At 45.5% G+C, this 11,510-nt stretch overlaps 1 protein-coding gene across 4 annotated transcripts in view; it reads left to right on the top strand.

The window, feature by feature from the left end:
- The first annotated feature begins 434 nt into the window (after positions 1-434).
- Positions 435-11,510, top strand: part of ATP6V1C2 (ATPase H+ transporting V1 subunit C2) — a 54,712-nt gene continuing 43,636 nt past the window's right edge. For 3 of the 4 annotated variants that reach the window (XM_070046831.1, XM_030844591.3, XM_030844589.3), the window contains exons 1-3: positions 435-511; positions 1,672-1,826; positions 4,409-4,476. In XM_070046831.1, coding sequence (XP_069902932.1) covers positions 1,698-1,826; positions 4,409-4,476 — 197 coding nt within the window. In that variant the 5' untranslated portion in view covers positions 435-511; positions 1,672-1,697. Of the gene's footprint in view, positions 512-1,671; positions 1,827-3,526; positions 3,616-3,796; positions 3,848-4,408; positions 4,477-11,510 lie in introns of those variants that run through there. The other variant, XM_070046833.1, reaches the window with a different exon arrangement.

The raw sequence follows: 11,510 nt of genomic DNA, 5'->3' as shown, positions 1-11,510 counted from the left end.
GTGAACCTGTTGCGTCACTTTCCACAGGTCAGTTCTGTCTCTCGGTGGTTCCCCTTGAGACCCTGTTCCCTGTCACTGTCCGGGGATGGGGTGGAGGTGGAGAGACTCGAGGCGGCGGTGTCCGGGTGCCGAGTGCTTCGCCTACCCTGCTTCTCTCGGTCGTCCGCTCTGCTCCGTCATGGGGTTGGGGACCCCGTCCGATGCTCCCCAGAATCCCGCCGGGACCCAGCCCAGCCGCTCGGGGCTCGGGGATCTTGGCCAAGTCGCGAAGGGCTGGATCCCCTGCCTCTCGCGTGGCACAGCGGCCGCAGGGGCCCGGCGGGCGCCCCCTGCCCGGCGGCGGCTGGAGGCGGGCGGCCCGGTATGCAAATGTCCAGCGGGGCGGCCGCCTCCGGCTCGGATAAAAGCTCGGGGCGGGGCGTCGCGCAGAAGCCGCTGCTTCTCCGGAGCCGGCCGTGCGCTCCGGCCCGGCGCCAGTCCGCCCCCAGCCCGCGAGGCCCGCGGGCTCCCGGTAAGGACGCGCGGCGGGTCGGGGGCCCGAGGCGGCGTGGGGAGAGGTCGCGCGTCGCAACCGGGGGCCCAGCTCGAGCCGCCCGCGTCGCTTTCGTCCCCGCTTTGCCTCGGCCCAGGGGCGCCGTCCAGGGCCGAGCCTTCTCCGTGGGAACCGGGGAACCGGCGTCTCTGCTGCGCCCTCCTAGGGGCCGGGCAGGTGGCATCTCCCCAGGTTCTGCGCAGGGCCAGTTTGTCCCCAGGCCATCAGCGGTCAAGTGCGAAAGGAGCTGCGTTCGGCGTGCTCAGTGTTGGGAGGGGCTCAGATTGTCTTGGAGGGGGTGAGACGGGGGCCAACAAGAAGAGCTTGCACGATGGGTCTCTGGCTATTATCCTGGTTTGTTCGTAGCCACCCGGAGACGTTGGAAGGGAGGAAACAGGCCGAGGGGAGAAAGGTGTGGGTGTGTACACGTTTGAATGAGCAGAGCTAATCGACTTTAGACGCTGGACAGAAACTCCCAGCCGGACCCAGCGCGTTACCCACCTCTGCAGAGTAGACACCTAGTCCTGTGGAAAAACGACTCTAATAGCCCCCTTACCTTCCCTCTCCCCTCCTTATTTTATAAAGAAAGGGGTTCTTCTGAAGTCGTTGTGAAGCTAGCTCCAATCTCAAGGTTGGTCAGTTAAGATCTGGGTTTGCCCAGCCTGCCCATTGTGGAAGCGCCTCCTTGTCTGGTTCCTGCCTCACCACCCCTTTAACTCCCCAATCCTACATCCCTGGAGATGCAGCGTGGAAGGGAGAGAAATAGTCCAGAAGGTGCCCAAGTCCAGCTTAGTGGCCCCCATTTTATGATGCCAGGAATGGGTTTTTCGCTGAAGTAGGAGGGACAGGAATCACACTCCCCCTCCTTCTCTCCTCAAAACCAGTCAGAACCAACCTGGGAAGGAGTGTCTTTGGCAGTCTTTACAAAGACCTGAGGGCTTTCCAAGTGGAGATAAGCTTTGGGCAGATGGCTGTCCTTGGAACTGTAGAATCTGAACTGGAAGGTCAAAGCGGGGAACGAACGGGAAATGGGAAGAGTGGAGAGGATTAATTCAGAGGGAAGGGAGTGGTGAACAGGTAGAGGTATTTGACATTTCTCTCCTGTTTCTGTTTGTGTATGTTGCTGTGGTTCTGGTCAGTAACTGGATAAAAGAAGACTGGAAACATGTCGGAATTTTGGTTAATTTCTGCCCCTGGAGATAAGGAAAATTTACAAGCGCTGGAGAGGATGAATACAGTAACCTCCAAGTCAAACCTGTCTTATAACACCAAATTCACGATTCCTGATTTTAAGGTAAAATACCCCAGGAGGAGGAAGGAGGTGATGGGCTGGGGTGGTGTGGGTGTCTTCTGGAAAGCCAAGGAGAAAACAACAGGACAATGGCGCCAATGCTGAGGATCAGCCTGGCTGTGAAGCTGTACGGGGGGACTGGTCTGGATGGGACTTCACGAATAGCCCCAAATTAACTGTGATGCTTATGGACTTAGAGCTACAGGACAGAATGAGAGGGAGACAAGGGTGCGGCTAGCAGTGTCTTCAAAAAGTGGAAAGAGTGTCTTAAACACACTTGGGTCCTCATTGAGTTCTCAGATTCTTCCTGTTTTATCTTCAACATCTAAGAAGACCAACAATATACTTTAAATGTGCAGGCTTGGAGAGGTTCAACCTTTTTTTTAATTTTTGGCTGCAGCGAGCGGGGGCTACTCTTCATCGCGGTGCACGGGCTTCTCATTGCGGTGGCTTCTCTTGTTGCGGAGCACGGGCTGTAGGTGCGTGGGCTTCCGTAGTTGCGGCGCGTGGGCTCAGTAGTTGTGGCTTGAGGGCTTAGTTGCTCCGCAGCATGTGGGATCTTTGCAGACCAGGGATCGTCGAACCCGTGTCTCCTGCACTGGCAGGCAGATAGATGCTTAACCACTGCGCCATCCCAGGAGAGGTTCATCGTTTTTTTAAAAAATAATTAATTAATTATTTTTTGGCTGCGTTGGGTCTTTGTTGCTGCACGCGGGCTTTCTTTAGTTGCGGCGAGTGGGGGCTACTCTTCATTGCAGTGCTCGGGCTTCTCATTGCAGTGGCTTCTCTTGTTGCGGAGCACAGGCTCTAGGCACACAGGCTTCGGTAGTTGTGGCTCACGGGCTCTAGAGCGCAGGCTCAGCAGTTGTGGTACATGGGCTTAGTTGCTCCGTGGCATGTGGGATCTTCCTGGACCACGGCTAGAAGCAGTGTCCCCTGCATTGGCAGGTGGATTCTTAACCACTGCGCCACCAGGGAAGCCTAAGAGGTTCATCCTTGATTGTGTTGTTGAACTGGGAGCAGGACATCCCTCTGGTTCTGGTGGAGGGAGAAGGAAGGAGACTTAGTGACAACTGGGCAGATGGCAGAAAGAGATTTTATTTTATTTATTTACTTTTGAAATATTTATGTGGCTGCGCCGGATCTTAGTTGCAGCACGTGGGATCTTTAGTTGCAGCATGCGAACTCATAGTTGTGACATGCAGACTCTTAGCTGTGGCATGTGGGATCTAGTTCCCTGATCAGGGATCGAACCCAGGCCCACTGCATTGGGAATGCGGAGTCTTAGCCACTGGAGCACCAGGGAAGTCCCAGAAAGAGATTTTAAAATGAAACAAACATGGAAGAGGAGGAAGATAATGTGCAATCTTCTTACTTCCAAAAGAGTGGACTTCTGGCCACGCTTCCTCCTAGGGGAAGACGCCTAAGGCAGTCTTTCTGCCCTACAACTGTGTCACGGATTCTGGAGGGATGGTGCTAAACGCCCAGAGGTGGCTCTTCTAGTAAACTGCCGCGTAATCCTTTTTCAAACCTCGGTTTGCCCCTCTGGGCTTTTCTGCATAGTTGTTAATGAGCTCCTACATTTGTTAGTGTTTATGGAGCGGTATGCTGGGGGCCAGGCTGTTTAAGCGCATCTTCCTGAATCTTCACAACTCCCACTTTATAGATCAGGATGGGCTGAGAAAGGAGACCGGGGTTGTGGAGCTGGTAAGTGGCAACACTGGATTCTGAACCCACATCTTGCTGATTTTTCAAGCCTGCCATTGTTTGTCCAGGGTCAGACACTGTGAAGGTTAGTAAATTAAGCATCCTCTCATTGCTTACTACGTGGGAAGTGCTGTGCCAGGCCCGAGGGTACAAAGATGAAAAGAAGACATGACTTCTGCCAAAAGTTGCTTAAAATTAAGTTGTCTGAAAAGAAACAACACTTGCTAGGAATATCCAGACTTCATAGTTCCCTGATTACTTTTCAGCATCTGACGGGTGGTTGATGATGTGATAACAGACTTTTTCCTTCTGGTTCTGTGAGTAGACCTTTAAATACAATTTTGGACACAGTAATAATTTCCACAAGAAACAGCTCGTCCTAAGTAATCTGTAAGGAAAAGGACTTTCATGGAGGGAGTGGGAGGAAAAGCTGCCCTTGCCCCAGAAAGATCATTGTTAATAACAGCACAGAGGACCAGAGATAGGGATCGGCTGGACTGCCTTGGAGAAGAAAGGCTTTCAGAAATGATAACTTCCTTGACGTGCTTTCTGTCTCATTGCTTCCTTGGCTGTGGTGATTAATCCCCGGAAGAGCAGACTGCCATTCTTAGATGAAAATAAGCTGAGGGTAGACCACGACACAGTCACTCCTTTCTGTGGCAGAAATGACAGTTTATCCTGTTGGCCAAAAAAATAATGATAGTAATAATCATCATCATCCCAAATCCACTGGTTTCCCTTGAGAGCTCTTCTCAGTTTCCGGTTTCACCATTGACCAACTGAGTCAAGACAGAAGAATTCCCTGCGCTATAGTTGAAACCCCGTGCCCCCCACCAGCTACAAAGCCTGAGCATCTAACTTCTCTCCCATCTTTCTAGGTGGGGACCTTGGATTCCCTTGTTGGCCTCTCTGATGAGTTGGGGAAAGTCGATATCTTTGCTGAGAGGTAAAATATTTCTTATTTACTACATACAAGTGAGAATTTGCCATTGTTGTCACAGGACACAGTGCTCTTGCTGTGGCTGAGGCCATACTTGCCTAAACCCGGTCCTGGAAGTCACAGGAAGAGACAGGGCAGGTCTCCGTGAGGGTGCCAGGTCCATGGCTGCACGTGGGGTCCCTTGCGTAGTTTTGTTTGCTGAGATAGAGTTTTTTTTAGGGGGCTGCCTTCAAAATGAAGAGGGCTACGGCATAAGGTACTAAAACACTTAGAAAAACAGTTGGTGCAGTTTTCCCCACAAGGCTTTTTAAGTTTTTTGTTTGGTTTTGTTTTTGTAGGAACATATGCACGTAGTAAAAAAATTCAAGTACAAAGGAAAGCAAGTTATCCAGTGAAAATTGTTCTCTTCTCACCTATTTTTCAGTTTCCTGTCCCCTCATTTTTCCTCTTTTAAGGCAATGTTATTATAATTTTTAGGAGAGCCTTCCAGAGACAGCCTGTACATGTACAAATAAATATGAACATATTCTTAAAAATAATTTTATACAAATGATAGCATATATTCTGCACCTTGCTTTTTCCCCTTAATCACATTTCTTAGAGATAGTTTCATGTCAGTCCATAATAGCATTTAAAATTTTTTTTTATTTTATTTTTAATTTTTTAATCTTTTAAAAAAAACATTTAATTTATTTGGCTGTGTTGGATCTTCGTTGCTGCACGCGGGCTTTCTCTAGTTGCAACGAGTGGGGGCTACTCTTTGTTGCGGTGCGTGGGCTTCTCATTGTGGTGGCTTCTCTTGTTGCAGAGCATGGGCTCTAGGCACGCGGGCTTCAGTAGTTGTGGCTCGCGGGCTGTAGAGCGCAGGCTCGGTAGTTGTAGCGCACGGACTTAGTTGCTTTGCGGCATATGGGATCTTCCCGGACCAGGGCTTGAACCCGTGTCCCCTGCATTGGCAGACAGATTCTTAACCACTGCGCCACCAGGGAAGCCCCTGCATTTTTTTTAAACTGGCTGCATTACCTTGAATAAATGTTACCTAATTTATTTGAATATTCTTATTGATGGACATTTAAGTTTTCTAGTCTTTTGCTATTACAAACGATGCTGTAATGACTGTCCTTTTTTGTACTTCTTTGTGCCCATGTAGGAGTGGGATAATTAAAAGTTGAAATGCTGCATCAAGGAGTATTTGCGTGTAAACATCTACAGATATGTCCATATTACCCCTGCATGAAGTTGTTCCTATGTGTACTCCCACCAAAAGTGTATGAGGATATTTTAGTCTTCAAATCATTTATTTAAAAAAATTATTACAAATCTGGTACATAAACATTGGAAAATATTTATAGATCATAGAAAAGCATAAAAAAGAAAATACAAATCATATGATACAAATCACTTGTAAATATGCCATCCGGAGATAACTGGATATGCTATATTTGTTTTATTTGCAGTATGTACGTCTAGCTTTTTCTATACATAAGTATTATTTATGCATACATATGTTAATAAAGGTGACTTCATGTTACACATATTTTTTTAAAATAAATTTATTTATTTATTTTTGGCCACGTTGGGGCTTTGTTGCTGCGCACGGGCTTCCTCTAGTTGTGATGAGCAGGGGCTACTCTTAATTGTGGTGCGTGGGCTTGTCATTGCAGCGGAACACGGGCTCTAGGCGCGCAGGCTCAGTAGTTGTGGCGCACGGGCTTAGTTGCTCCACGGCATGTGGGATATTCCCGGACCAGGGTTAGAACCCACGTCCCCTGCATTGGCAGGCGGATTCTCAAACACTGTGCCACCAGGGAAGTCCCCATATTACACATATTTTGTAACTTGCTTTTCCCTTCATATCTTGTTCTTTGGATCTCACCGTTACCTCGTCCACTGTAATGTTATACCATATGGATTTGCCATAATTTACCTTTTAGGTAGATTTTAAATAATAATACTTCCTTGTCTTGGTGAAGATGAAACTTGTTTAACAAGTGTTTTCACTTGGTTTTAAGAAAAATACAGGTGAGATAGGTGAGGAAAGAGTCTTCAGGGGCCAAGGCATACACCTACCAATCTGCATGACCAGGGGAGACCAGGGTTTGACTGCCTGACCCTAAATAGAGGGCTTCCTATTTTCAGGGCCTGTGGACATGTGCTTTTTACCTTCTCAGTGGAATGGTGATATGCATGCTACTGCCTTCTCTGATGCATTTTTATGGAAATTGTATAGTGAGGAGTTCTAGTGATCAGACTTTGAGGTTTCTAATCTGCAGCTTGGTGCCATGAGCTAGAAATTAAGTTTTCTGTGTTCCAGTTGCTGTTCAGCCACCCATCGCCTAAGAATAAAAAGAATCCTTTGTTAGTAACGTTTTGCTGTATGTGGGATGTTGCACTAACCACACCAAGGCAAATCCTAATCACCAAGCAGTTTGTAGCTCACAGTCCTCGAGAAAGAAAACTAACCTTCACCTTTCTCATCTATGAAATGGGACAGTAGTGATCATCTCTGTGCTTTCAGGGAACAATGAAGGGGAGTGAAATCATGTTGAATCAAGAATGAGCAAATCCCAGGAAGTGTTCTATGAAAAACTAACACCCAAGAAAAAGTGGCTTGATCCCTAAGTATCAGCTCCCTTCTTAGGCTGCTCTGCCCCCTGGGGAGGTGGGTCTAGCAGATACCGTGGAGGCCAGCCCACTGTCCTGGGCTGGAGATGCCTTTCCTCAGCAGCCCGGACACACCACAGAACGAGGCTACGCGGTGAGGTGCAGCAGTGTTGGCTTCAGGGGAGTGAATTGTTAAAAAAAAAAAGAAAAGTGTGAATTGCTCTCAGGCCTACTGCAGAAATGACAGCTAGTCAGCATTTTTATTTTTCTAGACCTTCCTTTGCTACCAATTTTCTTCCCTGGTGCAAGTCCTTAACCTCTTTCTTATTCACCAAAGCCCCCTCTACCTCTAATAAAATCCTGTGATCTTGGATTATTATCGCTTCCACTTTCCTTTTTTGTTTCTTTGTTTTTTTCACTAAGCGTTTGTGTTTTGTCCCGTAGCTATCGGTTGCACAAGTTACTCGTGTTTAAGAAAATGCGTGAGTAAGCCAAATTAAGGCTGTAATTGTGAAACAGATAACACCCGAATGAATTAAAAGAGTTTTTTGGTTTTTTTTAAACAGGGTGAGGTATGGAAGAATGAAAATCACTGTGCATTGTTTTATTATTTCCCTGTGGGTGTATATTCCCAAGAGCCTTCCTCTCAGGGGGAGAAGAAAAGCGGTGTGGTCTGGACACCCTGAAATTCTTATTTCTAGCATTTATCTAGTCTAGGGGTCAGATAACTTTTGTTTGGGGCTTAATGCTGGAGCTTGGGGTAAAATAATGGGATACACTCATAAAATACAGAGATCAGCTTCAGTTAAAACGACGCAGGTGTTATTGGATAAATAAACCCTAGCTGTGTCTGTAACCCGGGCAGCATAAACCTGTCAGCACTGCTACTGGCCAGGAGAACAGAGAAGGATCAGGAGTTTTCAAGGTGTATTGTTTCCACATCCTTTTATTATTTATTTACTCGGTGCACTAGAGTGTTTTTCCACTTAGCTGGAAGGCAGCTTTTGCTTACTGGAGCCTTCCTTTTGTTTTTGATTTATCCCCCCATGCTGTCTTTGGTAATTTACGCTGTATTTGCACTGTAATTAATGAACTTTTGAGAAACCAAATGATTTTACCTTTAAAAGCGCCCTCCCTCCCTTTTTTTTTCTCTTCTACGTTTGAGTCCTTCCCAGTATCTTAGCCTGTTTTGCAGTGCTGGTTAAAATACTACATTTCACTGGTGCTTCGGCTGTCAGAGGCACCTCATGAGTTTCTCTGGTACTTTGGTGACCGTCAGCTGCCCCGAGTGCATTACCTGGCTTGCGGAATAGTTGGTGGCCTTTCTTCAGCCACGTGGCTCCGTGAAGTTGACTGAGGGTTGGCTGATCAAAGATGCCATATCCGAGGGTGGCTGTCTGCTTAGTGATGCAAGTCTCAGGAAGTCGGTTCTTCTAAGGGCATTCTAAAGAGAAGCAAAAATATGATTAAAAAAAAAATGACCCAAGCTTCTCTTCTCTGTCACTGCAAGAACATCAGGATGAGGTTACCTGCATTGACGCAGTTTAGATTCACTGGAGAAATGTCAGTCGAATGCCTGTTTATGCTGTTGTGCTGTGAGTCCTCAGGGCTGCTTGGTAGTCCCGCCGTGTGTGCGCTGACCTCCTGCTCTCTGGAATGACTAACTTTCCCGATGCCCCACTCGCCCCTGTTATCGCCTGCTAATCCTGTTCAGCTCCCCCAGACTCTCCTCTCACCCACACCCCCTGCCTGCAGACTTGCTGATTGACCCTCTCCTAGGACAACTGAGTGTGCCCGCTTCTTCATAACACCCTCCATGGTGGCCTTGTACATTTTCTTGTGGGATCGTTTGATGACTGTCTGTCTTCCCAGCTAGACTGTAAGCTCCAGAAGACCAGCTGAATGAATGAACGGAAGAAAGAATCCTGGAATATTCGAGCTGAACGGGTCCTTAGAGATCTAATCGAACTCCTTCATGTTCCAGATGGGGAAACATGCCCAGAGAGAAGTTCCTAGAAAGAGCTGGGTGGGCTGGGGGCAGTGCAGGGGGAATAGACCCTTGAACCAGATTCACTAATCCACCCATGTGTCCATCTGTGCCTACCCTTCCTCTCAGTGGCTCCCACCAGCGCCAACAGGAAGCTTAATAGTATTTTTTAATACAGACCTTGAAAGGTGTCTTACTTGTGTTTTATTCATTGCTCAGATAATTATTGTTGACACTTTAAAAAACTAATATATTTACACATTAAAAAAAAATCAAATGGTATAAAAAGGTACAAAAAGAAAATTGAAAGTTCCACTTTCACACCAGTCGCTCTCCCCATAGGTGGCCATTATTAGGATTTTGTGTGGTTCCTTCCCTGGTGAAAAAAGACAAAATGAAACACACACACACATGCACACGCACACGAACATTCACGATCCAACCCAATATTTACAAATTTTATTTCGAGGTATCTACTTAGCACAAACAGATTTGCAAAGATCCTATTCATGATTCATTTCGGATTGCACTGAAATTAGTGGAGATTAGCAGTCTTAAAACTTTGAGTGTTTCCATGAGCACAGTTCATCTTTCAATTGACTTAGTTCTTTTTCTTTGTTCCTCTGGTAAAGCTTTAATGGTCTCTTCAGAAGGTCCTGCAAAATATCTTATTTTTTTCCCAAGTGTTACAGGTTTTATTTTGTTGCTATTGTAAATGAGATCTTTTCTTTAAATGCTTATTGTTTGTCAATAGGGATTTTTCACATTAACTTAATGACGTGACAACTTATGGAATTTCCTTGTTGTTTCTAATGATTTTTCAGCTTATTTTCTAAGGTTTTTAGGCATGTGATCATATTGTCTGTAAGTGACAGTTTTCCCTGCTTTTCTCTCATTTTGTTTTCTTGCTTAATTGCAGAGGGTAGTAGCCCAGAAAAATGTTTAATTCGTCAGTGATGGTAGCGGACATCGTATTCTCGTTCCTGCCTTTAATCTGGATAATTTTGGTGGCTCCATTAAATATCATTGAGCTCTTGTTTTTAAATATGCTATTATCATGCTAAGGAAGTATCTGTTTCTGTTTTACTAAGAGTTTATCTGGAATAAGTATTGTAATTTTTTTTCAAATTCCTTTTGTGGCATATAATGAATTGGTCCTATGTTGTTTCTTTCTTTTCCCTTGACCTTAATATGGTATATTTATTAATAGATATCATAATTATTGAATCATCCTTGCATTCCAAGGAGAAACCCTACTTGGGATGTTGACCTCTGTTTGCTAATGTTGTAAGATTTTGCATCAGTAATCATGAATATCAATAATACTAACATCATAATGTTATCATAACATAGCGATAGTTAACATCTATTGAATGCCTACTCTGTGACAGCCCAGAGATTACAATAACTGGTGAAGCTAAGGTTAGAGGCCAGGGAGTCTGGCTGCAGAGTCCTCATGCTTTTTTTTTCTTTGTGAATCTCATTCCTTTATTCTAGCTCAAGCTTTGTCTCCTGAAATGTAACCCTTTGTTTTTTTTTTTTTAACATCTTTATTGGGTATCATTGCTTTACAATGGTGTGTTAGTTTCTGCCAGAGTCCTCATTCTTAACCACAGTATTAAAATTGGTCTATTGTGTGACAGCACGCAATTAAAAAGCCATATTAGCGTAAGAAAAGTGGTGGCTTTGTAAGAAGAATTTCGGAAGCTTTCCTTCTTCCTCCATTCTCTCTACACTGTTCAAAATGACATCAACTGACCACATGGGACTTCTAAGCACTTGAGATGTGGCTAGTTTGAATCGAGATGTGTGAAGTTTAAAATACCCATCAGATTTTGAAGAACCTGTATGTACAAAAAAAAAAGGATGTAGAATATCTCAATATATTTTTATGTTGGTTACCTGTTAAGCTAATAATATTTGGGATATTGGGTTACTTACATAAAATATATGATTAAAATTAATTGAGTCGTTTTACTTTTTAAAATGAGGCTACTAGAAATTTTTATATTACATGTCTGGTTCAATTCTGTTTCTATTGCACAGCACTGGGCTAGAGCTCTAGACAGTGCCTCTCAAACACACACGAGTCCCCTGGGGGTCTTGACAAAATGCAGAGTCTGACTCAGTGTGTCTGGGCTGAGCCTGGGATTCTGCATTTTCCCAGGCTCGCAGTGATACTGGGGCTGCGGCAGACCGCCCTTGGCATGGCATGGTCAAACAGGGGCTCTCAAAGTGTGTGAGTCAAGTCATCTGGAAGATTTGGTGAAACAGGTTCCTGGGCCCCCTCCAGAATTTCTGATGCAGCAGGTCTGACGTGAGGCTTGGGAACCTACATTTCTGCGAGTTCTCAGGCGATGCTGATACCGCTCCTTGTCCTGGCACCGTGATTGAGAACAGCTGCGTTATTTTATTTTAGTTTTTTCTTTTTAACATCTTAATTGGAGTA

Source organism: Globicephala melas, chromosome 12 (assembly GCF_963455315.2).
Source record: "Globicephala melas chromosome 12, mGloMel1.2, whole genome shotgun sequence".
Lineage (NCBI taxonomy): Eukaryota > Metazoa > Chordata > Mammalia > Artiodactyla > Delphinidae > Globicephala > Globicephala melas.
The sequence above is the reverse complement of the archived record's forward strand: the minus strand, read 5'-3'. Positions and strand labels throughout refer to the sequence as shown.